The sequence below is a fragment of the Neoarius graeffei genome, chromosome 17, assembly GCF_027579695.1.
Source record: "Neoarius graeffei isolate fNeoGra1 chromosome 17, fNeoGra1.pri, whole genome shotgun sequence".
Lineage (NCBI taxonomy): Eukaryota > Metazoa > Chordata > Actinopteri > Siluriformes > Ariidae > Neoarius > Neoarius graeffei.
In genome coordinates this window covers 1,421,281-1,447,758 of record NC_083585.1, presented here as the reverse complement: position 1 = coordinate 1,447,758, position 26,478 = coordinate 1,421,281, and the positions used below count along the sequence as shown (strand labels likewise).

The 26,478-nt window shown below is 41.8% G+C and overlaps 5 protein-coding genes across 5 annotated transcripts; 2 read left to right on the top strand and 3 right to left on the bottom strand.

Moving 5' to 3' along the window:
* Positions 1–1,091: 1,091 nt before the first annotated feature.
* LOC132901299 (histone H4) lies at positions 1,092–1,690 on the top strand. The gene has a single exon (XM_060943608.1). The coding sequence runs from the start codon at positions 1,119–1,121 to the stop codon at positions 1,428–1,430; it is 312 nt and encodes a 103-aa protein (XP_060799591.1). The 5' UTR covers positions 1,092–1,118; the 3' UTR covers positions 1,431–1,690.
* Positions 1,691–1,875: 185 nt separating this feature from the next.
* LOC132901293 (histone H2B) lies at positions 1,876–2,477 on the top strand. The gene has a single exon (XM_060943603.1). The coding sequence runs from the start codon at positions 2,045–2,047 to the stop codon at positions 2,417–2,419; it is 375 nt and encodes a 124-aa protein (XP_060799586.1). The 5' UTR covers positions 1,876–2,044; the 3' UTR covers positions 2,420–2,477.
* Positions 2,478–2,743: 266 nt separating this feature from the next.
* Positions 2,744–3,643, bottom strand: LOC132901288 (histone H3). Its single transcript, XM_060943599.1, has one exon. It carries the CDS (start codon positions 3,555–3,557, stop codon positions 3,147–3,149), a length of 411 nt encoding a protein of 136 aa, XP_060799582.1. The 5' UTR covers positions 3,558–3,643; the 3' UTR covers positions 2,744–3,146.
* A 378-nt stretch (positions 3,644–4,021) lies between these two features.
* Positions 4,022–4,593, bottom strand: LOC132901303 (histone H2A-like). The gene has a single exon (XM_060943611.1). It carries the CDS (start codon positions 4,499–4,501, stop codon positions 4,118–4,120), a length of 384 nt encoding a protein of 127 aa, XP_060799594.1. The 5' UTR covers positions 4,502–4,593; the 3' UTR covers positions 4,022–4,117.
* A 349-nt stretch (positions 4,594–4,942) lies between these two features.
* On the bottom strand, positions 4,943–5,639 carry LOC132901284 (histone H1-like). Its single transcript, XM_060943595.1, has one exon. It carries the CDS (start codon positions 5,592–5,594, stop codon positions 4,995–4,997), a length of 600 nt encoding a protein of 199 aa, XP_060799578.1. The 5' UTR covers positions 5,595–5,639; the 3' UTR covers positions 4,943–4,994.
* Between the last annotated feature and the right edge of the window lie 20,839 nt (positions 5,640–26,478).

Sequence of the window (26,478 nt, the reverse complement as noted above, 5' to 3'; positions counted from 1 at the left end):
GAGCACACTGGACAATGCCGAGCTGTTAAAACTACACAAAACTACACAACATGGTCGTCACAAACAAACCATTATTTGTTTACGTTAATTAATCAGATCATTCACAATCATCGCTGAAAATCAGCAGGGGAAGGAGCTTAGAAACAGCTGGTTATGGCTTGCGGCTCCTTGTCCCATTGACTGTCCATTCCCTTCCCTGTCGGTTCCCTTCTGCCTGTGGATCGCCACTCTGCTGATCCGCTGAAACCACTTTGTTTACTGCCCTCCAAAATCAGCCCTTTTCCAGTGCATTTTGAAAGATACTGGACAGGACAGTTGGAAGAATAGATTTTTTTTTTTAATTGTAATGTAGCGCAAATACTATAACGACCGATTTAAATGGACGCAGCTGCTGGGTAGATTGCATCATATCTGACTGTCCTCAACCACTAAGCCAGCAGCTGGGTTATAGAAAGCAACTCAGAATGAGTTAAAATAACCCAAGAATATGACCCCACAGCCTCGACCCAGCGTTTAGGTTGGGGGAGGAAGAAAAACAAGGCAGCGTTTCTTCGAGGGTGCTTGTGTGGTGAAGCGTCGGCTCTGTTAACAGTGTACACAGACATCGGTGTGGATCAGAGCTGAGTGCCGGGCCGAGTAATAAGGCGATGTTCTGCGTTCTGTGACCTGTAGCTGTAGTGGACCGAGGAGTTTAGAATCCGGGCCTTGAAGCCACAGACGGGCTCAAAAGGGAACGCCAATGTTGCACAAACACAGAGTGCTTTTACTAACCTCATTACAGTGATGGCTGTTTGTTTGTTTGTTGACAGGGAGTAACTGCGCATGAGCAGACCATGATCTGTCGGCAGTTGTTTGCAGTTCGCTCAGCCGATCAAAACGGCGTAAAAAATAATGTGAATGATAATGTTTCTGTGCACAGAAAGGATGAAGAATGCGCTCGCCAGTGAAAAGCTGTGGCGTTCTGTTTCTTTTTGAATGTGTTTTACTGCGGGACCGTTGTTCTTAGGCCTGAGGCCCGCCCACTCCGGGTCTCAACTCGGTCCTGTAGAGACTGTATAAAGGCTGTGGGCGCTGGCAGTGGCATGAACTGAGCGGCTTGACTTGGAGAGAGCAGCGCGATGTCTGGCAGAGGAAAGGGCGGCAAGGGGCTCGGGAAAGGAGGCGCTAAGCGGCACCGGAAAGTTCTTCGCGACAACATCCAGGGAATCACCAAGCCGGCTATTCGCCGTCTGGCTCGCCGTGGCGGTGTGAAGCGCATTTCTGGCCTGATCTACGAAGAGACCCGCGGTGTGCTGAAAGTGTTCCTGGAGAACGTGATCCGCGACGCCGTCACTTACACGGAGCATGCCAAGAGAAAGACCGTCACCGCTATGGATGTGGTGTACGCCCTGAAACGCCAGGGACGCACTCTGTACGGCTTCGGCGGGTAAACGCTCCGACACTGAACCGCACCAACACAACGGCTCTTTTAAGAGCCACCCAAACATCCACAAAGAGCTCTTTCTCCATGAGTGTGTGTGAGAGAGGGAAGAGAAAAGCAGCCTATGTATTTTTTTTTATTCTCAGGTAATATACTTGCTGTTTCGTTCTGCACTACATTGAGCCACAGCAACGACATCTCGTTCTAATGTGTATTGTTTGATGCAAATCTGAATGAAAATAAAGTATATTTAAAATGAAGCAGAGAACAGGAAACTGCAGACACGAGTAACATCAGTAATACTTAACCGCTTCTATATGAAAGCTGTGTGAGAGAGAAACGCTTCAGATGGTGGTAATAGAAATATACGGATAGAATGAATTCTTATCTATGAAATTCTTCCATCAGTGCTGTGAATATAAAACGGCGGGAAGGGAGACAAAGCGAGGCGGAGGGGAAGGAAGTGGGCGGAGCGGTAGGAGGCGCCCCGTATGAGGAGGTTTGGAACTCTGGTCAATAAAATATGTTCCTGCCTCGTGTCTAATTACACTGCGGACCTGTAAATAGAGCGGCCGCGAGGCGGGCCTTATTCATACTCTTACAGTTTACCCGAGGAGCAGCGCCATGCCCGAGCCACCTAAAAGCGCGCCCAAGAAGGGCTCCAAGAAAGCCGTGACCAAGACGGCTGGTAAAGGAGGCAAGAAGCGCAGAAAGTCCAGGAAGGAGAGCTACGCTATCTACGTGTACAAGGTCCTGAAGCAGGTTCATCCCGACACCGGCATCTCGTCTAAGGCTATGGGCATCATGAACTCCTTCGTCAATGACATTTTCGAGCGTATCGCCGGTGAGTCCTCTCGTCTGGCTCACTACAACAAGCGCTCCACCATCACCTCCAGAGAGATCCAGACCGCTGTGCGCCTTTTACTGCCTGGCGAGCTGGCCAAGCACGCCGTGTCCGAGGGCACAAAGGCCGTCACCAAGTACACCAGCTCCAAGTAAAGCGCGCTGCTGCTGCGGCCGCCTTCAGCAACCCAACGGCTCTTTTAAGAGCCACCCACTTTCTCATAGAAGAGCAAATTCATGTCTCTCTCTTCGTGCTGTTCCCTTGTTTTATAATAAATGCAGAATTGAATAAAAATTTATTTACGGGAGATACAGCGAGAAAAATTGCCACATCAGGAAAACCGACCTCCATCAATGAGTAAATAAAGGAGCTATTTTACTTACAAAGCGAAAATAACCGAGTAAAAATTATATGGGTGCTGCACTGAGTTATTTAAAATGTTTTGTCTGTGCGGATAAATGGAAATCTACCTTGTGACAATGTCCATTGTTAAAAACACAAAACGTATGAAGTGATAAATGTATTGAAATACGCACAAGGTTTTGTCCTTGATACATATAGACCAATTATTAAATACAGCATTACCTTTGCTCATTTCCAAGCAGCGGAGAAAACTTTCTGCTTCTCTCTTCTGATTACTGAAGCGGCGCTCAGACACCACAATATCTAAAAGGACAAAAACCTGTCAGTCAAACCGCGAGGAGTTCTAGAACTCTGGCCACTGTGTCCTAACAGCTGTTCTGTTTCACTGCTCCGACTCCACTCGAACCGTGAGCTCAAACAGAACGGTGCTCCGTGCAGGGGATGGAGACGGGCTCGTTTCTGTGAGACAGTGAGGTGGCTCTTAAAAGAGCCTTTGTGTGCGTTAGACGGAGTCGGCGTTTAAGCGCGCTCTCCGCGAATACGGCGTGCCAGCTGAATGTCCTTGGGCATGATGGTCACTCTCTTGGCGTGGATGGCACACAGGTTAGTGTCCTCGAACAGGCCGACCAAGTATGCCTCGCTCGCCTCCTGCAGTGCCATGACAGCCGAGCTCTGGAAGCGCAAATCGGTCTTAAAGTCCTGAGCGATTTCTCTTACCAGGCGCTGGAAGGGCAGCTTACGGATGAGCAGCTCAGTAGATTTCTGATAACGGCGGATCTCCCTCAGAGCCACGGTGCCGGGCCTGTAACGGTGAGGCTTCTTCACGCCGCCGGTAGCGGGGGCGCTCTTGCGGGCAGCCTTCGTGGCGAGTTGCTTCCTGGGCGCCTTGCCACCAGTGGATTTACGGGCCGTCTGCTTGGTTCTTGCCATGGCGGAGAGCTCTGCACTTCACAGTTGAGAAACAGAATAAACGGCGCCGGTGGACGCTGGCTTTTTCAACTCTAACAGCGCCCTGCGCTCATTGGGCGTCTTGAACGCGTTCGCCTGTCATTGGAGAGAACGCGCTGCGTCACCTATTCGCTATTGGACCGTCTTTTCCCGCCGACACAGTTTGAAACACAGCCACACCCGTCCCTAATTTATTGCCGCTCGCGCAGCTCCGCAGAGCCAACAGCGCAGCTTAGCGCGTTTTGTAGGTTCAATCGCCGCACGGACAGCGCCGTCATAATCTATTTTCACCCATCAGCCTTCCTTTATTGCCAGCACACTACTATTATTAGTGTTATACTTTTACGACTAAAATGCGTTATAAATAAAATGCATCATTACTACTAACAACACTTGATTATATTGTTTATGAACTCCTTTTGTGCTAGAGCTATGAAATACCCCAAAACCTGGGAAAGGGTTAAAAAAACTGCACTTTTTGAGCATAGATGGGTGGCTCTTAAAAGAGCCTTTGGGACTGACGAACGCAGCAGTGGGTGAGTTTATTTAGTCTTGACGGCCTTCTCAGTCTTTTTGGGCAAAAGCACCGCCTGAATGTTCGGCAGCACACCACCCTGAGCGATGGTCACTCCGCCGAGCAGTTTGTTCAGCTCCTCGTCGTTGCGCACAGCGAGCTGTAAGTGGCGGGGAATGATGCGAGTCTTCTTGTTGTCACGAGCGGCGTTACCGGCCAACTCCAGGATCTCAGCAGTCAGGTACTCCAGCACGGCGGCCAGATAAACTGGAGCGCCGGCGCCGACACGCTCGGCATAGTTGCCTTTCCGCAGGAGCCTGTGGACACGGCCCACGGGAAACTGGAGTCCGGCTCTGGATGAACGACTCTTGGCCTTGGCTCGAGCCTTGCCGGTCTTTCCTCTTCCGCTCATTTTGCTGCTCAGATCTGTTACAGGAACAACTCTGAAATAAAAAGCGCTACAGCTCGTGCCCTCTGTGATAAAGACAACACGGCTCTTCTCTGATTGGTTAAGATCGTTGTAGCTGAAAAACCAATCACAAACATGCCGTCAAATTCCAGCGTCGATCTGCGTGACAACCATCCCACGGGTGTGTGTGTGTGTGTGTGTGTGTGTGTGAGAGAGAGAGATGAAAAAGGAAAGAAGGGAATATAGGCATATATATTATAAAGTTTATATATCGATGTAAAGACATGTAAATTGTTATTAGTTCCATCAGCCCTGACTCAGTTCATGTTCTCCCAGCGCCCTCCTGTCACCGTTTAGTAAAACAGGAATCAACTCCACCACAACAATCAGCAGCATCTGATATCCTGAGTGAATATGGAATACTGCTCTTTCAACGAGAACATGGGTGGCTCTTAAAAGAGCCGTTTAGGGAAAGAAAACAGTCAAACAATCATGTTTACTTCTTTTTGGGGGCCGCCTTTTTCGCCTTGGCCGTTTTGGGCTTTACGGCTTTGGGCTTGGCAGTTTTTGTCTTCTTCGCGCTCTTGGCAGCCTTTTTGGGGGTCGACGGTTTTTTCGCCTTCTTCGGGCTCTTGGTGGATTTCTTGGCGGCGGCCTTCTTCGCCTTTTTAGGAGACTTTTTGGCGGCGGGTTTCTTGGCCGCTATCTTCTTGGGCTTCTTAACGGCGGTTGGCTTTTTGGCGGCCGCCTTTCTGGCTTTGGGCGCGGCTTTCTTGGCGGTCTTCTTGCTTTCGGTCTGCGTCTTGTTCAGCTTGAAAGAGCCAGACGCACCGGTACCTTTGGTCTGCACCAGGACGCTTTTCCTCACAAGGTTCTTGACGGCGATTTTAACGCGGGAGTTGTTCTTCTCCACATCGTATCCGGCGGCCTGTAAAGCTTTCTTCAAGGCGGAGAGGGACACGCCGCTCCTCTCCTGCGACGCAGAAACCGCTTTGATGATGAGCTCGCCGACGCTCGGGCCTGATTTCTTGCTCTTTGAAGCTGCTTTCTTCTTGGGCGCTTTGGCCGGCGCGGCGGCGGGAGCGACTTCTGCCATCTGTCTCGGAGCTCCGGAGCGGAAGCGAGTGAAACGCTGTGTGGGAAACGGAGGCCGCGGGCGGGGCTTAAAAGCGCTCATGAGAACGTTTGAGACTCAACCGCGCTGCCGCTGAGTGAGCGCGCTGCCGTCACACACTCGCACTTGTGTTTTCTCACGGCGTTTCTCGGCGAAAATAAGACTCGGAAGACAAGATCCAAAGCGATCGAGCACACGTTTAGCGAGAACGGGCTTTCTCGTTCCTCCCGAGCTCCAGCAGGCCCAGGTACAGACCGAGCGTGTCGCGCAGTGGCCATAAAACAGCACGGTGCGGCTCGAGCCGGCGGGCTGCGCGCTTTGTGCGATGCCGTGTGTAAAAACGGGCTGAGAAACGGCGTGGCCGCTGTAAGCGCTCTGGGCTGAGTGGAAGGAAGGAGAGCCCTGTCAATGACCCTGATGGATTTCCACTGTCCGAGTGTAGTGTGCAGTTTTGGAAACGGAGCCGCTTTTGTGCTGTGGAAAGCACAGCTTTGGAGTGAGTGTGCGCGCGCCTGGGGGTCAGGTGTGTGTGTGTGTGTGTGTGTCAGGTGTGTGTGTGTGTGTATCTATGTGGGCGAGTTGTGGTGTTGGATTTGGTGGAATTTGATGTGCCAACAGGAAGACTAGGCCAGGCGGAGACTCTGCTGCAGCCTTTTGGTTATTTTATTTCCACACTCCTGGAGCTCTACTCGGACGACATCAAAAGAGATGTGAACCCTACTGTGGAATTCCTTCCTGATGCTATAATCCTAACACGAATCACTTTGCGCAGCTACAACCCTAAAAATAATCACTCTGATTATTCATGTTGTTTCATCGTTCAGCTTCATAGCAGCACAAAGTGATTCATGTTAGCTTCAGAGCTGCCCAAAGTGAGTCCTGCGAGCTTCATAGCTGCACAAAGTGATTCGTATTTGGGTGATAGCTGCACAAAGTGAGTCATGTTAGCTTCATAGCTGCACAAAGTGAGTCATGTTAGCTTCATAGCTGCACAAAGTGAGTCATGTTAGCTTCATAGCTGCACAAAGTGAGTCATGTTAGCTTCATAGCTGCACAAAGTGAGTCATGTTAGTTTGATAGCTGCACAAAGTGAGTCATGTTAGCTTCATAGCTGCACAAAGTGATTCATGTTAGCTTGATAGCTGCACAAAGTGATTCATGTTAGCTTCATAGCTGCACAAAGTGACTCATGTTAGCTTCATAGCTGCACAAAGTCACTTATGTTAGCTTCATAGCTGCAAAAAGTGATTCATGTTAGCTTCATAGCTGCACAAAGTGATTCATGTTAGCTTCATTGCTGCAAAAAGTGATTCATGTAAGCTTCATAGCTGCACAAAGTGACTCATGTTAGCTTCATTGCTGCAAAAAGTGATTCATGTTAGCTTCATAGCTGCACAAAGTGACTCATGTTAGCTTCATTGCTGCAAAAAGTGATTCATGTTAGCTTGATAGCTGCACAAAGTGATTCATGTTAGCTTCATAGCTGCAGCGAGTGCTTCAAATATCGCAAATATATTCAAAGTCTCTTTTCAATGTAAACAATCCTCACTTGGTGATTTTACGTCCTTTGAACACTTATGTGCACTTGTTACATGCTCTCCTAACATATTATTATTATTATTATTAACTATTTACAGGCCTCCGAGACATTCAGCCAAAGTCTTACTTGAAGAGTTTGGTGAATTGTTATCAGTCATTTGCTTAGAGTTTGATTGTCTTATTATATCTGGGGATTTTAACTTGCATGTAGATAATACTGACAACATTTATGCCAAAGAACTATTTGCAATTATTGATAACTTTAACCTGGTACAACATGTACAGGGACCGACCCACTCTCGTGGTCATACTCTTGACCTCGTCATCACAAAGGGTCTTACTGTTTCTTATACTGTTGTTGACCTGGCCTTATCTGACCATTTCTGTGTTTTCTTTGAAGTTTCTATGTCTCCTCACATTCAGAATAGCTCAACGACTATAGGCAGGAGAGTCATAAACGACAACACGTGCTCTTTTTAAGCAAGCTCTCTCTCAGAACTCAACCAAAATGTCAGACTCTGTAGATGATTTACTGGAATTTTTTAATTTAAATATGACCCAAATTATGGATGATATTGCTCCATTCAAAATAAAAAGAGTCAATGATAAGCAGAAAGCACCATGGAAGCAGTACCCGGCTGTTAAACTGCTAAAGAGAGAATGTAGAAAGACTGAAAGAAAATGGCGCAAATCTAAACTTCACATCCATTATCAAATCCATAAAGAGATGCTTTGTAATTATAATTATGAAATTCGTAAAGCAAGACAGTCTTTCTTCTCCAATATCATCAGCAGGAATATGAACAATGCCCGTGTGCTATTTTCAACAGTAGAGAAGCTACCGTATTTTTCAGACTATAAGTCGCACTTTTTTTCATGGTTCAGCTGGCAATGCGACTTATACTCCGGTGCGACGTATATATGTTTTTTTTTTTTTTTCACCGCGGAATAACTGGAGCTGATGCTGAGTCTGACGACAGCCACGCAGAAGAAGAGGAAACGGCGCTTCATCTGCCGCTGGAGTTGGCAGAGTTGTTCAGAAGCGACACCGAGGATGAGGAATTCAATGGATTTGCTGATTTGGAGTGAAATCATCAGCTTGATAAACTTGATTGACCTGTGTTTTATTATTAATGATAGGCCTATAGTTATTTAAATAAGTTATGTAGTGATTTTAGGCAGTGCTTAATTTGTGAAGTGGGAGGTCCTGGAACGCAGGAGGTGGGTGGGTCCGGCGACTCAAAAAAAAAAAAAAAAAAGGCGGGGGATGGTTTACTATAACTTAAAGCACATGCGCTTATTGTGTGTGTAAAATAATAATAATAATAATAATAATAATAATATCAGACATTATGATCTTAGAAAATGCTTTAGTGACAAACAGTTACAGACAGTAATATGTCGTGATATTATATTATAAAATATTAATTTTTATTAGTCTATATATTAAATTATATATTACATTTATCTTCTAAAATAACAGACTGTACTCATCACAGCCGGTTTATTTCACCATTGGAGATCAGATCACACAAGACATGAGTTAAATGACTCATTTTAAGGATTTAAGTAGGGGATTTAAAAGCGGTTGTTGTTTTTTTTTTCACTAGACGGTTGTTTTTACTACCGTACCTGTCTTTGGAGATGATATACCTATAGCCTACTTGACCTCTGATTTGATGAAATAAAATTCGACAAAAATGAAGAATGACTCTCCTCGATGATGACTACAGCTTTAATAACAAAGATGAAAGAGCCATGGGGCGATAATAAGCCCTACTGGTAAAAATATTCTAAAAGCAAACTGATTAATGCATCAGTAATAGGCTACTAATATTAGTTATAATAATAATATAGGCTATTAGTAATAACGATAGTGATAGTATTAAAGATAGTAGTAGATATTTAAAATAATCAGACGAGGCTACTTATAGGGCAAAGGGCACGTGATCACTGCTCAGCTGTTCGTTTATTAAATAAACAATGCAGTCGCGCAGTAACCACGCGCCGCTTATCAGACAGAATCACAGATTCTATGGATAGAATAACCCTTCAAAAAAGTGCGACTTATAGTCCGGTGCGACGTATATATGTTTTTTTCGTCTTCATAATGCATTTTTTGGCTGATGCGACTTAAACTCCGGAGCGACGTATAGTCCGGAAAATACGGTAACTAATCCCCCACCACAATTAGCACCTGAACTTCTCTCAGTTAATAAATGCAATGAGTTTGCATCTTTCTTCAAAGGTAAAATTGATAAACTATGGCAGAATATTTCTCATAATATATCTCAGTTGCAAAAAATTGAAAAACTGCAATCACCAATGACACAGATAACTTTAACACAATGTCAGAATTTTGTTTAATTGATTATGAGACTCTTGAAAAAACTGTACAAAATCTCAGTTCCTCGACATCTGAACTGGACATTCTGCCCACCAACTTTTTTAAGTCTGTTCTTCATCTTATAATTACAGATGTGCTTCAAATTATAAATACATCCTTGGAGACTGGTGTTGTTCCTGTGTCCCTAAAAAAAGCTGTTGTAAAGCCCCTTCTTAAAAAAAATAATCTGGATCCTTCAGTGTTAAATAATTAAAGGCCAATATCAAATCTACCATTCATCGGGAAAATCCTGGAAAAAATTGTCTTCAATCAATTAACTGCCTTCTTGATATCAAACAGCCGTTTTGATAATTTTCAGTCAGGATTTCGTGCCAATCATAGCACTGAAACAGCGCTGATTAAAGTTATAAATGACATACGTCTTAATACTGATGCAGGCAAAACATCGGTCCTGGTATTACTGGACCTCAGTGCAGCTTTTGATACTGTTGATCACAACATACTGCTATATTGACTTGAACACTGGGTTGGATTGACTGGTAAAGTTATCAATTGGTTAAAATCATACTTAAAAGATAGAAGCTTCTTTGTTACCCTGGGAAATTGTTCCTCAACGTCAATGCCCTTGACCTGTGGTGTCCCCCAGGGGTCGATTCTTGGACCATTACTTTTCAACCTTTATATGCTCCCACTTGGGCAAATTATCCATAAAAATTCAATTTTGTATCACTGCTATGCAGATGATACCCAAATTTATTTTGCTCTATCACCAAATGATTATGCCCCCCTTGAATGTCTCTACCAGTGTATCGACCAAATCAACAACTGGATGTCACAAAATTTTCTTCAGCTGAACACAGATAAAACAGAAGTAATTCTATTTGGAAAAAAAGATGAAAGACTCAGGATTACCACTATTCTTGACACAAAAGGGATTAAAACTAAAGAAATGGTTAAAAATCTTGGTGTTTTCATTGACAGCGAGCTAAACTTTGACAGTCACATGAAAGCAATCACTAAAACGGCATTTTATCACCTAAAAAAGATTTCCAAACTAAGAGGACTTATGTCAAAAAATGATCTGGAAAAACTTATACATGCCTTCATCTCTAGTAGGGTTGATTACTGCAATGGCCTTTTCACAGGCTTGCCAAAAAAGACCATCAAACGATTTCAGCTGGTTCAAAATGCAGCGGCTAGGGTTCTCACACGAACAAAAAGAACAGAGCACATTACTCCAATTCTAAGGTCCCTTCACTGGCTTCCAGTAAGCTACAGAATTGACTTTAAAGTATTGCTGCTGGTATACAAATCTCTAAATGGTACAGGGCCCAATTACCTCTCTGATATGTTGCAGCGGCCTAACCCAATCAGATCTACCAGATCGAAACAGAAAAATTTACTATTAAAACCAGTTGTTTAAACAAAGTGTGGTGAAGCAGCTTTTAGCTTCTATGCAGTACAGCTATGGAACCAACTGCCAGAGGACATTAAAAATGCTCCTGCTGTTGGCAGCTTAGAAATCTAGGTTAAAGACCAAGCTGTTTTCAGATGCTTTCTGTTAAATAATTAATATTTTTACATTTTTTATAATCTTTACTTTCTCTGCATGTTTTAAATTTACTTCAACTTTATTGTATTTTATTCTGCTAGTTTTTTTTTCCCCTTTCACGTTCTTTTTCTCCTGTTTCGTTTTGGCATTTTAATATTTTATTTCTACTATTGTTTAATTCTTATTATTTTCTTTTAATTCTTTTAATTCTTTGAATTAATTCTTTTAGAATAAAGATAAAATTATTTTATGTAATTTTATTTCTCTATTGTTTACTGTTTTTGTTTTTACTTCTGGAAAGCACATTGAACTGCCATTGTGTATGAAATGTGCTATATAAATAAACGTGCCTTGCCTTCATAGCTGCACAGAGTGATTCATGTTAGCTTCATAGCTGCACAAAGTCAATCATGTTACCTTCATAGCTGCACAAAGTGATTCATGTTAGCTTCATAGCTGCACAAAGTGATTCATGTTAGCTTCATACCTGCACAAAGTGATTCATGTTAGCTTCATAGATGCACAAAGTGACTCATGTTAGCTTCATAGCTGCACAAAGTGACTCATGTTAGCTTCATAGCTGCACAAAGTGACTCATGTTAGCTTCATCGCTGCACAGAATGATTTATGTTAGCTTGATAGCTGCACAAAGTGATTCATGTTAACTTCCTATCTGCACAGAGTGATTCATGTTAGCTTGATAGCTGCACAAAGTGATTCATGTTAGCTTCATAGCTGCAGCGAGTGCTTCATAGCTGCACAGAGTGATTCATGTTAGCTTGATAGCTGCACAAAGTGATTCATGTTAGCTTCATAGCTGGACAGAGTCATTCATGTTAGCTTCATAGCTGCACAAAGTGATTCATGTTAGATTCATAGCTGCACAAAGTGATTCATGTTAGCTTCATACCTGCACAAAGTGATTCATGTTAGCTTCATAGATGCACAAAGTGACTCATGTTAGCTTCATAGCTGCACAAAGTGACTCATGTTAGCTTCATAGCTGCACAAAGTGATTCTTGTTAGCTTCATAGCTGCACAACGTGACTCATGTTAGCTTCATAGCTGCACAAAGTGATTCATGTTAGCTTCATACCTGCACAAAGTGATTCATGTTAGCTTCATAGATGCACAAAGTGACTCATGTTAGCTTCATAGCTGCACAAAGTGCCTCATGTTAGCTTCATAGCTGCACAAAGTGATTCATGTTAGCTTCATAGATGCAAAAAGTGATTCATGTTAGCTTCAAAGCTGCACAACGTGACTCATGTTAGCTTCATACCTGCACAAAGTGATTCATGTTAGCTTCATACCTGCACAAAGTGATTCATGTTAGCTTCATCGCTGCAGAAAGTGATTCATGTCAGCTTCATAGCTGCACAAAGTGATTCATTTAAGCTTCATAGCTGCCCAAAGTGATTCATGTAAGCTTCATAGCTGCACAAAGTGATTCATGTAAGCTTGATAGCTGCACAAAGTGACTCATGTTAGCTTCATAGCTGCACAAAGTGACTCATGTTAGCTTCACAGGTGCAAAAAGTGATTCATGTTAGCTTCATAGCTGCACAAAGTGATTCATGTTAGCTTCATAGCTGCACAAAGTGACTCATGTTAGCTTCATAGCTGCACAAAGTGACTCATGTTAGCTTCATCGCTGCACAGAATGATTTATGTTAGCTTGACAGCTGCACAAAGTGATTCATGTCAGCTTCATAGCTGCACAAAGTGATTCATTTAAGCTTCATAGCTGCCCAAAGTGATTCATGTAAGCTTGATAGCTGCACAAAGTGATTCATGTTAGCTTGATAGCTGCACAAAGTGACTCATGTTAGCTTCATAGCTGCACAAAGTGACTCATGTTAGCTTCATCGCTGCACAGAATGATTTATGTTAGCTTGACAGCTGCACAAAGTGATTCATGTTAACTTCATATCTGCACAGAGTGATTCATGTTAGCTTGATAGCTGCACAAAGTGATTCATGTTAGCTTCATAGCTGCAGCGAGTGCTTCATTGCTGCACAGAATGATTCATGTCAGCTTCATAGCTGGACAGAGTGATTCATGTTAGCTTGATAGCCTCACAGAGTGATTCATGTTAGCTTCATAGATCCACAAAGTGACTCATGTTAGCTTCATAGCTGAACAAAGTGATACATGTTAGCTTCATAGCTGCAGCGAGTGCTTCATTGCTGCACAGAGTGATTCATGTCAGCTTCATAGCTGGACAGAGTGATTCATGTTAGCTTGATAGCCTCACAGAGTGATTCATGTTAGCTTCATAGATCCACAAAGTGACTCATGTTAGCTTCATAGCTGCACAAAGTGATTCATGTTAGCTTCATAGCTGCACAAAGTGATTCATCTTAACTTCATAGCAGCAGAAAGTGATTCATGTGAGCTTGATAGCTGCACAAAGTGATTCATTTAAGCTTCATAGCTGCACAAAGTGATTCATGTAAGCTTCAGAGCTGCACAAAGTGATTCATGTTAGCTTCATCGCTGCAGAAAATGATTCATGTCAGCTTAACAGCTGCACAAAGTGATTCATGTTAGCTTCATAGCTGCACAAAGTGATTCATGTGAGCTTGATAGCTGCACAAAGTGATTCATGTTAGCTTGATAGCTGCAGAAAGTGATTCATGTCAGCTTCATAGCTGCACAAAGTGATTCATGTCAGCTTCATAGCTACACAAAGTGATTCATGTCAGCTTCATAGCTGCACAAAGTGATTCATGTCAGCTTCATAGCTCCACAAAGTGATTCATGTGAGCTTGATAGCTGCACAAAGTGATTCATGTTAGCTTGATAGCTGCAGAAAGTGATTCATGTCAGCTTCATAGCTGCACAAAGTGATTCATGTCAGCTTCATAGCTACACAAAGTGATTCATGTCAGCTTCATAGCTGCACAAAGTGATTCATGTCAGCTTCATAGCTGCACAAAGTGATTCATGTCAGCTTGATAGCTGCAGAAAGTGATTCATGTCAGCTTCATAGCTGCACAAAGTGATTCATGTCAGCTTCATAGCTACACAAAGTGATTCATGTCAGCTTCATAGCTACACAAAGTGATTCATGTCAGCTTCATAGCTGCACAAAGTGATTCATGTTAGCTTCATAGCTGCACAAAGTGATTCATGTTAGCTTCATAGCTGCACAAAGTCATTCATTTAAGCTTCATAGCTGCCCAAAGTGATTCATGTAAGCTTCATAGCTGCACAAAGTGATTCATGTTAGCTTGATAGCTGCACAAAGTGATTCATGTTAGCTTCATAGCTGCACAAAGTGACTCATGTTAGCTTCACAGCTGCAAAAAGTGATTCATGTTAGCTTCATAGCTGCACAAAGTGATTCATGTTAACTTCATAGCTGCACAGAGTGATTCATGTTAGCTTGATAGCTGCACAAAGTGATTCATGTTAGCTTCATAGCTGCAGCGAGTGCTTCATAGCTGCACAGAGTGATTCATGTGAGCTTCATAGCTGGACAGAGTGATTCATGTTAGCTTCATAGCTGCACAACGTGACTCATGTTAGCTTCATAGCTGCACAAAGTGATTCATGTTAGCTTCATACCTGCACAAAGTGATTCATGTTAGCTTCATAGATGCACAAAGTGACTCATGTTAGCTTCATAGCTGCACAAAGTGACTCATGTTAGCTTCATAGCTGCAAAAAGTGATTCATGTTAGCTTCATAGCTGCACAAAGTCATTCATTTAAGCTTCATAGCTGCCCAAAGTGATTCATGTAAGCTTCATAGCTGCACAAAGTGATTCATGTTAGCTTGATAGCTGCACAAAGTGATTCATGTTAGCTTCATAGCTGCACAAAGTGACTCATGTTAGCTTCACAGCTGCAAAAAGTGATTCATGTTAGCTTCATAGCTGCACAAAGTGATTCATGTTAACTTCATAGCTGCACAGAGTGATTCATGTTAGCTTGATAGCTGCACAAAGTGATTCATGTTAGCTTCATAGCTGCAGCGAGTGCTTCATAGCTGCACAGAGTGATTCATGTGAGCTTCATAGCTGGACAGAGTGATTCATGTTAGCTTCATAGCTGCACAACGTGACTCATGTTAGCTTCAAAGCTACACAACGTGACACATGTTAGCTTCATAGCTGCACAAAGTGATTCATGTTAGCTTCATACCTGCACAAAGTGATTCATGTTAGCTTCATCGCTGCAGAAAGTGATTCATGTCAGCTTCATAGCTGCACAAAGTGATTCATTTAAGCTTCATAGATGCCCAAAGTGATTCATGTAAGCTTCATAGCTGCACAAAGTGATTCATGTTAGCTTGATAGCTGCACAAAGTGATTCATGTTAGCTTGATAGCTGCACAAAGTGACTCATGTTAGCTTCATAGCTGCACAAAGTGACTCATGTTAGCTTCACAGCTGCAAAAAGTGATTCATGTTTGCTTCATAGCTGCACAAAGTGATTCATGTGAGCTTCATAGCTGCACAAAGTGACTCATGCTAGCTTCATCGCTGCACAGAATGATTTATGTTAGCTTCATAGCTGCACAAAGTGACTCATGTTAGCTTCATAGCTGCACAAAGTGATTCTTGTTAGCTTGATAGCTGCATAAAGTGATTCATGTTAGCTTCATAGCTGCAGCGAGTGCTTCATAGCTGCACAGAGTGATTCATGTTAGCTTGATAGCTGCACAAAGTGATTCATGTTAGCTTGATAGCTGCAGCGAGTGCTTCATAGCTGTACAGAGTGATTCATGTCAGCTTCATAGCTGGACAGAGTCATTCATGTTAGCTTCATAGCTGCACAAAGTGATTCATGTGAGCTTCATAGCTGCACAAAGTGATTCATGTTACCTTCATAGCTGCACAAAGTGATTCATGTTAGCTTCATAGCTGCACAACATGACTCATGTTAGCTTCATAGCTGCACAAAGTGATTCATGTTAGCTTCATAGATGCACAAAGTGACTCATGTTAGCTTCATAGCTGCACAAAGTGACTCATGTTAGCTTCATAGATGCAAAAAGTGATTCATGTTAGCTTCAAAGCTGCACAACGTGACTCATGTTAGCTTCATAGCTGCACAAAGTGATTCATGTTAGCTTCATACCTGCACAAAGTGATTCATGTTAGCTTCATCGCTGCAGAAAGTGATTCATGTCAGCTTCATAGCTGCACAAAGTGATTCATTTAAGCTTCATAGCTGCCCAAAGTGATTCATGTAAGCTTCATAGCTGCACAAAGTGATTCATCTTAGCTTGATAGCTGCACAAAGTGATTCATCTTAGCTTGATAGCTGCACAAAGTGACTCATGTTAGCTTCATAGCTGCACAAAGTGACTCATGTTAGCTTCACAGCTGCAAAAAGTGATTCATGTTAGCTTCGTAGCTGCACATAGTGATTCATGTTAGCTTCATAGCTGCACAAAGTGACTCATGTTAGCTTCATAGCTGCACAAAGTGACTCATGTTAGCTTCATAGCTGCACAAAGTGACTCATGTTAACTTCATCGCTGCACAGAATGATTTATGTTAGCTTGATAGCTGCACAAAGTGATTCATGTTAACTTCATATCTGCACAGAGTGATTCATGCTAGCTTGATAGCTGCACAAAGTGATTCATGTTAGCTTCATAGCTGCAGCGAGTGCTTCATAGCTGCACAAAGTAATTCATGTCAGCTTCATAGCTGGACAGAGTGATTCATGTTAGCTTGATAGCCTCACAGAGTGATTCATGTTAGCTTCATAGCTGCACAAAGTGATTCATGTTAGCTTCATAGCTGCAAAAAGTAACTCATGTTAGATTCATAGCTGCACAAAGTGATTCATGTTAGCTTCATAGCTGCAAAAAGTGATTCATGTTAGCTTCATAGCTGCACAAAGTAACTCATGTTAGCTTCATAGCTGCACAAAGTGATTCATGTTAGCTTCATAGCTACACAAAGTGATTCATCTTAACTTCATAGCTGCAGAAAGTGATTCATGTTAGCTTGATAGCTGCACAAAGTCACTCATGTTAGCTTCATAGCTGCAAAAAGTGATTCATGTTAGCTTCATAGCTGCACAAAGTGATTCATTTTAGCTTCATCGCTGCAGAAAATGATTCATGTCAGCTTAATAGCTGCACAAAGTGATTCATTTTAGCTTCATAGCTGCACAAAGTGATTCATGTTAGCTTGATAGCTGCACAAAGTGATTCATGTTAGCTTGATAGCTGCAGAAAGTGATTCATGTCAGCTTCATAGCTGCACAAAGTGATTCATGTCAGCTTCATGGCTGCACAAAGTGATTCATTTAAGCTTCATAGCTGCCCAAAGTGAAACATGTAAGCTTCATAGCGGCACAAAGTGATTCATGTTAGCTTCATAGCTGCACAAAGTGATTCATGTTAGCTTCATAGCTGCACAAAGTGATTCATTTAAGCTTCATAGATGCCCAAAGTGATTCATGTAAGCTTCATAGCTGCACAAAGTGATTCATGTTAGCTTGATAGCTGCACAAAGTGATTCATGTTAGCTTGATAGCTGCACAAAGTGACTCATGTTAGCTTCATAGCTGCACAAAGTGACTCATGTTAGCTTCATAGCTGCACAAAGTGACTCATGTTAGCTTCATAGCTGCACAAAGTGATTCATGTTAGCTTCACAGCTGCAAAAAGTGATTCATGTTTGCTTCATAGCTGCACAAAGTGATTCATGTTAGCTTCATAGCTGCACAAAGTGACTCATGTTAGCTTCATAGCTGCACAAAGTGACTCATGTTAGCTTCATAGCTGCACAGAATGATTTATGTTAGCTTGATAGCTGCACAAAGTGATTCATGTTAGCTTGATAGCTGCAGCGAGTGCTTCATAGCTGTACAGAGTGATTCATGTCAGCTTCATAGCTGGACAGAGTCATTCATGTTAGCTTCATAGCTGCACAAAGTGATTCATGTGAGCTTCATAGCTGCACAAAGTGATTCATGTTACCTTCATAGCTTCACAAAGTGATTCATGTTAGCTTCATAGCTGCACAACATGACTCATGTTACCTTCATAGCTTCACAAAGTGATTCATGTTAGCTTCATACCTGCACAAAGTGATTCATGTTAGCTTCATAGATGCACAAAGTGACTCATGTTAGCTTCATAGCTGCACAAAGTGACTCATGTTAGCTTCATAGATGCAAAAAGTGATTCATGTTAGCTTCAAAGCTGCACAACGTGACTCATGTTAGCTTCATAGCTGCACAAAGTGATTCATGTTAGCTTCATACCTGCACAAAGTGATTCATGTTAGCTTCATCGCTGCAGAAAGTGATTCATGTCAGCTTCATAGCTGCACGAAGTGATTCATTTAAGCGTCATAGCTGCCCAAAGTGATTCATGTAAGCTTCATAGCTGCACAAAGTGACTCATGTTAGCTTCATAGCTGCACGAAGTGATTCATCTTAGCTTGATAGCTGCACAAAGTGATTCATCTTAGCTTGATAGCTGCACAAAGTGACTCATGTTAGCTTCATAGCTGCACAAAGTGACTCATGTTAGCTTCACAGCTGCAAAAAGTGATTCATGTTAGCTTCATAGCTGCACATAGTGATTCATGTTAGCTTCATAGCTGCACAAAGTGACTCATGTTAGCTTCATAGCTGCACAAAGTGACTCATGTTAGCTTCATAGCTGCACAAAGTGACTCATGTTAACTTCATAGCTGCACAGAATGATTTATGTTAGCTTGATAGCTGCACAAAGTGATTCATGTTAACTTCATATCTGCACAGAGTGATTCATGTTAGCTTCATAGCTGCAGCGAGTGCTTCATAGCTGCACAAAGTAATTCATGTCAGCTTCATAGCTGGACAGAGTGATTCATGTTAGCTTGATAGCCTCACAGAGTGATTCATGTTAGCTTCATAGATGCACAAAGTGACTCATGTTAGCTTCATAGCTGCACAAAGTGATTCATGTTAGCTTCAAACCTGCACAGAGTGATTCATGTTAGCTTCATAGCTGCAAAAAGTGATTCATGTTAGCTTCATAGCTGCAAAAAGTAACTCATGTTAGCTTCATAGCTGCACAAAGTGATTCATGTTAGCTTCATAGCTGCAAAAAGTGATTCATGTTAGCTTCATAGCTGCACAAAGTAACTCATGTTAGCTTCATAGCTGCACAAAGTGATTCATGTTAGCTTCATAGCTACACAAAGTGATTCATCTTAACTTCATAGCTGCAGAAAGTGATTCATGTTAGCTTGATAGCTGCACAAAGTGATTCATTTAAGTTTCATAGCTGCAGAAAGTGATTCATGTAAGCTTCATAGCTGCAGAAAGTCACTCATGTTAGCTTCATAGCTGCAAAAAGTGATTCATGTTAGCTTCATAGCTGCACAAAGTGATTCATTTTAGCTTCATAGCTGCACAAAGTGATTCATGTTAGCTTGATAGCTGCACAAAGTCACTCATGTTAGCTTCATAGCTGCACAAAGTGATTCATTTTAGCTTCATAGCTGCACAAAGTGATTCATGTAAGCTTCATAGCTGAACAAAGTCACTCATGTTAGCTTCATAGCTGCAGAAAATGATTCATGTCAGCTTAATAGCTGCACAAAGTGATTCATTTTAGCTTCATAGCTGCACAAAGTGATTCATGTTAGCTTGATAGCTGCACAAAGTGATTCATGTTAGCTTGATAGCTGCAGAAAGTGATTCATGTCAGCTTCATAGCTGCACAAAGTGATTCATGTCAGCTTCATGGCTGCACAAAGTGATTCATGTCAGCTTCATAGCTGCACAAAGTGATTCATGTTAGCTTCATAGCTGCACAAAGTGATTCATTTAAGCTTCATAGCTGCCCAAAGTGAAACATGTAAGCTTCATAGCGGCACAAAGTGATTCATGTTAGCTTCATAGCTGCACAAAGTGATTCATGTTAGCTTGATAGCTGCACAAAGTGATTCATGTTAGCTTGATAGCTGCACAAAGTGACTCATGTTAGCTTCATAGCTGCACAAAGTGACTCATGTTAGCTTCATAGCTGCACAAAGTGACTCATGTTAGCTTCACAGCTGCACAAAGTGATTCATGTCAGCTTCATAGCTGCACAAAGTGATTCATGTTAGCTTCATAGCTGCACAAAGTGATTCATTTAAGCTTCATAGCTGCCCAAAGTGAAACATGTAAGCTTCATAGCTGCACAAAGTGATTCATGTTAGCTTCATAGCTGCACAAAGTGATTCATTTAAGCTTCATAGATGCCCAAAGTGATTCATGTAAGCTTCATAGCTGCACAAAGTGATTCATGTTAGCTTGATAGCTGCACAAAGTGATTCATGTTAGCTTGATAGCTGCACAAAGTGACTCAAGTTCGCTTGATAGCTGCACAAAGTGATTCATGTTCGCTTGATAGCTGCACAAAGTGACTCATGTTAGCTTCACAGCTGCACAAAGTGATTCATGTTAGCTTCACAGCTGCACAGAGAGATTCATGTTAGCTTGATTGCTGCACAGAGTGATTCATGTTAGCTTCATAGCTGCAGCGAGTGCTTCATAGCTGCACAGAGTGATTCATGTCAGCTTCATAGCTGGACAGAGTGATTCATGTTAGCTTGATAGCTGCACAAAGTGATTCATGTTAGCTTCATAGCTGCACAAAGTGATTCATGTTAGCTTCATAGCTGCACAAAGTGATTCGTGTTAGCTTCATAGCTGCACAAAGTGATTCATGTTAGCTTCATAGCTGCACAAAGTGATTCATGTTAGCTTCATAGCTGCAGAAAGTGATTCATGTTAGCTTCACAGCTGCAAAAAGTGATTCATGTTAGCTTCATAGCTGCACAAAGTGATTCATGTTAGCGTCATAGCTGCACAAAGTGATTCATGTTAGCGTCATAGCTGCACAAAGTGATTCATGTTAGCTTGATAGCTGCACAAAGTGATTCATGTTAGCTTCATAGCTGCACAAAGTGATTCATGTTAGCTTCATAGCTGCACAAAGTGATTCATGTTAGCTTGATAGCTGCACAAAGTGATTCATGTTAGCTTCATAGCTGCACAAAGTGATTCATGTTAGCTTCATAGCTGCACAAAGTGATTCATGTCAGCTTCATAGCTGCACAAAGTGATTTATGTCAGCTTCATAGCTGCACAAAGTGATTCATGTTAGCTTCATAGCTGCACTGAGTGATTCATGTTAGCTTCATAGCTGCACAAAGTGATTCATGTTAGCTTCATAGCTGCACAAAGTGATTCATTTAAGCTTCATAGCTGCCCAAAGTGATTCATGTAAGCTTCATAGCTGCACAAAGTGATTCATGTTAGCTTGATAGCTGCACAAAGTGATTCATGTTAGCTTCATAGCTGCACAAAGTGACTCATGTTAGCTTCACAGCTGCAAAAAGTGATTCATGTTAGCTTCATAGCTGCACAAAGTGATTCATGTTAGCTTCATAGCTGCACAAAGTGACTCATGTTAGCTTCATCGCTGCACAGAATGATTAATGTTAGCTTGATAGCTGCACAAAGTGATTCATGTTAACTTCATAGCTGCACAGAGTGATTCATGTTAGCTTGATAGCTGCACAAAGTGATTCATGTTAGCTTCATAGCTGCAGCGAGTGCTTCATAGCTGCACAGAGTGATTCATGTCAGCTTCATAGCTGGACAGAGTGATTCATGTTAGCTTGATAGCTGCACAAAGTGATTCATGTTAGCTTGATAGCTGCACAAAGTGACTCAAGTTCGCTTGATAGCTGCACAAAGTGATTCATGTTCGCTTGATAGCTGCACAAAGTGATTCATGTTCGCTTGATGGCTGCACAAAGTGACTCATGTTAGCTTCACAGCTGCACAAAGTGATTCATGTTAGCTTCACAGCTGCACAGAGAGATTCATGTTAGCTTGATAGCTGCACAGAGTGATTCATGTTAGCTTCATAGCTGCAGCGAGTGCTTCATAGCTGCACAGAGTGATTCATGTCAGCTTCATAGCTGGACAGAGTGATTCATGTTAGCTTAATAGCTGCACAAAGTGATTCATGTTAGCTTGATAGCTGCATAAAGTGATTCATGTTAGCTTGATAGCTGCACAAAGTGACTCATGTTCGCTTGATAGCTGCACAAAGTGACTCATGTTAGCTTCACAGTTGCAAAAAGTGATTCATGTTAGCTTCATAGCTGCACAAAGTGATTCATGTTAGCTTCATAGCTGCACAAAGTGATTCATGTTAGCTTCATAGCTGCACAAAGTGATTCATGTTAGCTTCATAGTTGCACAAAGTGATTCGTGTTAGCTTCATAGCTGCACAAAGTGATTCATGTTAGCTTCATAGCTGCACAAAGTGATTCATGTTAGCTTCATAGCTGCACAAAGTGATTCGTGTTAGCTTCATAGCTGCACAAAGTGATTCATGTTAGCTTCATAGCTGCACAAAGTGATTCATGTTAGCTTCATAGCTGCAAAAAGTGATTCATGTTAGCTTCATAGCTGCACAAAGTGACTCATGTTAGCTTCATAGCTGCACAAAGTGATTCATGTTAGCGTCATAGCTGCACAAAGTGATTCATGTTAGCTTGATAGCTGCACAAAGTGATTCATGTTAGCTTCATAGCTGCACAAAGTGATTCATGTTAGCTTCATAGCTGCACAAAGTGATTCATGTTAGCTTCATAGCTGCACAAAGTGATTCATGTTAGCTTCATAGCTGCACAAAGTTATTCATGTTAGCTTCATAGCTGCACAAAGTGATTCATGTTAGCTTCATAGCTGCAGAAAGTGATTCATGTTAGCTTCATAGCTGCACAAAGTGATTCATGTTAGCTTCATAGCTGCACAAAGTGATTCATGTTCACTTCATAGCTGCAAAAAGTGACTCATGTTAGCTTCATAGCTGCACAAAGTGATTTATATTCGCTTGATAGCTGCACAAAGTGACTCATGTTAGCTTCATAGCTGCACAAAGTGACTCATGTTAGCTTCACAGCTGCAAAAAGTGATTCATGTTAGCTTCATAGCTGCACAAAGTGATTCATGTTAGCTTCATAGCTGCACAAAAGTGACTCATGTTAGCTTCATAGCTGCACAAAGTGACTCATGTTAACTTCATCGCTGCACAGAATGATTTATGTTAGCTTGATCGCTGCACAAAGTGATTCATGTTAACTTCATAGCTGCACAGAGTGATTCATGTTAGCTTGATAGCTGCACAAAGTGATTCATGTTAGCTTCATAGCTGCAGCGAGTGCTTCATAGCTGCACAGAGTGATTCATGTTAGCTTCATAGCTGCACAAAGTCATTCATGTTAGCTTCATAGCTGCCCAAAGTGATTCATGTTAGCTTCATAGGTGCTTAAAGTGATTCATGTAAGCTTCATTGCTGCACAAAGTGACTCATGTTAGCTTCATAGCTGCAAAAAATGATTCATGTTAGCTTCATAGCTGCACAAAGTGATTCATGTTAGATTCATAGCTGCACAAAGTGATTCATGTTAACTTCATAGCTGCACCAAGTGATTCATGTTAGCTTGATAGCTGCACAAAGTGATTCATGTTAGCTTCATAGCTGCACAAAGTGATTCATGTTAGCTTCATAGGTGCTTAAAGTGATTCATGTAAGCTTCATTGCTGCACAAAGTGACTCATGTTAGCTTCATAGCTGCCAAAAGTGATTCATGTTAGCTTCATAGCAGCACAAAGTGATTCATGTTAGCTTCATAGCTGCACAAAGTGATTCATGTTAGCTTCATAGCTGCACAAAGTGATTCATGTTAACTTCATAGCTGCACCAAATGATTCATGATAGCTTGATAGCTGCACAAAGTGATTCATGTTAGCTTCATAGCTGCTTAAAGTGATTCATGTTAGCTTCATAGCTGCAAAAAATGATTCATGTTAGCTTCATCGCTGCACAAAGTGATTCATGTTAGCTTCATAGCTGCACAAAGTGATTCATGTTAGCTTGATAGCTACACAAAGTGATTCATGTTAACTTCATAGCTGCACAAAGTGATTCATGTTAGCTTCATAGCTGCTTAAAGTGATTCATGTTAGCTTCATACCTGCACAAAGTGATTCATGTTAGCTTCATAGCTGCACATAGTGATTCATGTTAGCTTCATAGCTGCACAAAGTGACTCATGTTAGCTTCATAGTTGCACAAAGTGACTCATGTTAGCTTCATAGCTGCACAAAGTGACTCATGTTAGCTTCATCGCTGCACAGAATGATTTATGTTAGCTTGATAGCTGCACAAAGTGATTCATGTTAGCTTGATAGCTGCAGCGAGTGCTTCATAGCTGTACAGAGTGATTCATGTCAGCTTCATAGCTGGACAGAGTGATTCATGTTAGCTTCATAGGTGCTTAAAGTGATTCATGTTAGCTTCATAGCTGCACAAAGTGATTCATGTTAGCTTCATAGCTGCACAAAGTGATTCATGTTAGCTTCATAGGTGCTTAAAGTGATTCATGTAAGCTTCATTGCTGCACAAAGTGACTCATGTTAGTTTCATAGCTGCCAAAAGTGATTCATGTTAGCTTCATAGCTGCACAAAGTGATTCATGTTAGCTTCATAGCTGCTTAAAGTGATTCATGTTAGCTTCATAGCTGCACAAAGTGATTCATGTTAGCTTCATAGCTGCACAAAGTGATTCATGTTAACTTCATAGCTGCACCAAGTGATTCATGTTAGCTTGATAGCTGCACAAAGTGATTCATGTTAGCTTCATAGCTGCTTAAAGTGATTCATGTTAGCTTCATAGCTGCAAAAAATGATTCATGTTAGCTTCATCGCTGCACAAAGTGATTCATGTTAGCTTCATAGCTGCACAAAGTGATTCATGTTAGCTTGATAGCTACACAAAGTGATTCATGTTCACTTCATTGCTGCACAAAGTGATTCATGTTAGCTTCATAGCTGCACAAAGTGATTCATGTTAGCTTCATAGCGGCACAAAGTGAATCATGTTAGCTTCATAGCTGCACAAAGTGACTCATGTTAGCTTCATAGCTGCACAAAGTGACTCCTGTTAGCTTCATCGCTGCACAGAATGATTTATGTTAGCTTGATAGCTGCACAAAGTGATTCATGTTAACTTCATAGCTGCACAGAGTGATTCATGTAAGCTTGATAGCTGCACAAAGTGATTCATGTTAGCTTCATAGCTGCAGCGAGTGCTTCATAGCTGCAGCGAGTGCTTCATGTCAGCTTCATAGCTGGACAGAGTGATTCATGTTAGCTTGATAGCCTCACAGAGTGATTCATGTTAGCTTCATAGCTGCTTAAAGTGATTCATGTTAGCTTCATAGCTGCACAAAGTGATTCATGTTAGCTTCATAGCTGCACAAAGTGATTCATGTTAGCTTCATAGGTGCTTAAAGTGATTCATGTAAGCTTCATTGCTGCAAAAAGTGACTCATGTTAGCTTCATAGCTGCCAAAAGTGATTCATGTTAGCTTCATAGCTGCACAAAGTGATTCATGTTAGCTTCATAGCTGCTTAAAGTGATTAATGTTAGCTTCATAGCTGCCAAAAGTGATTCATGTAAGCTTCATTGCTGCACAAAGTGACTCATGTTAGCTTCATAGCTGCCAAAAGTGATTCATGTTAGCTTCATAGCTGCACAAAGTGATTCATGTTAGCTTCATAGCTGCACAAAGTGATTCATGTTAGCTTCATAGCTACGCAAAGTGATTCATGTTAACTTCATAGCTGCACAAAGTGATTCATGTTAGCTTCATACCTGCACAAAGTGATTCATGTTAGCTTCATAGCTGCACATAGTGATTCATGTTAGCTTCATAGCTGCACAAAGTGACTCATGTTAGCTTCATAGCTGCACAAAGTGACTCATGTTAGCTTCATAGCTGCACAAAGTGACTCATGTTAGCTTGATAGCTGCACAAAGTGATTCATGTTAACTTCATATCTGGACAGAGTGATTCATCTTAGCTTGATAGCTGCACAAAGTGATTCATGTTAGCTTGATAGCTGCAGCGAGTGCTTCATAGCTGTACAGAGTGATTCATGTCAGCTTCATAGCTGGACAGAGTCATTCATGTTAGCTTCATAGCTGCACAAAGTGATTCATGTGAGCTTCATAGCTGCACAAAGTCAATCATGTTACCTTCATAGCTGCACAAAGTGATTCATGTTAGCTTCATAGCTGCACAACGTGACTCATGTTAGCTTCATAGCTGCACAAAGTGATTCATGTGAGCTTCAAAGCTGCACAAAGTCAATCATGTTATCTTCATAGCTGCACAAAGTGATTCATGTTAGCTTCATAGCTGCACAACGTGACTCATGTTAGCTTCATAGCTGCACAAAGTGATTCATGTTAGCTTCATACCTGCACAAAGTGATTCAGGTTAGCTTCATAGCTGCACAAAGTGACTCATGTTAGCTTCATAGATGCAAAAAGTGATTCATGTTAGCTTCAAAGCTGCACAACGTGACTCATGTTAGCTTCATA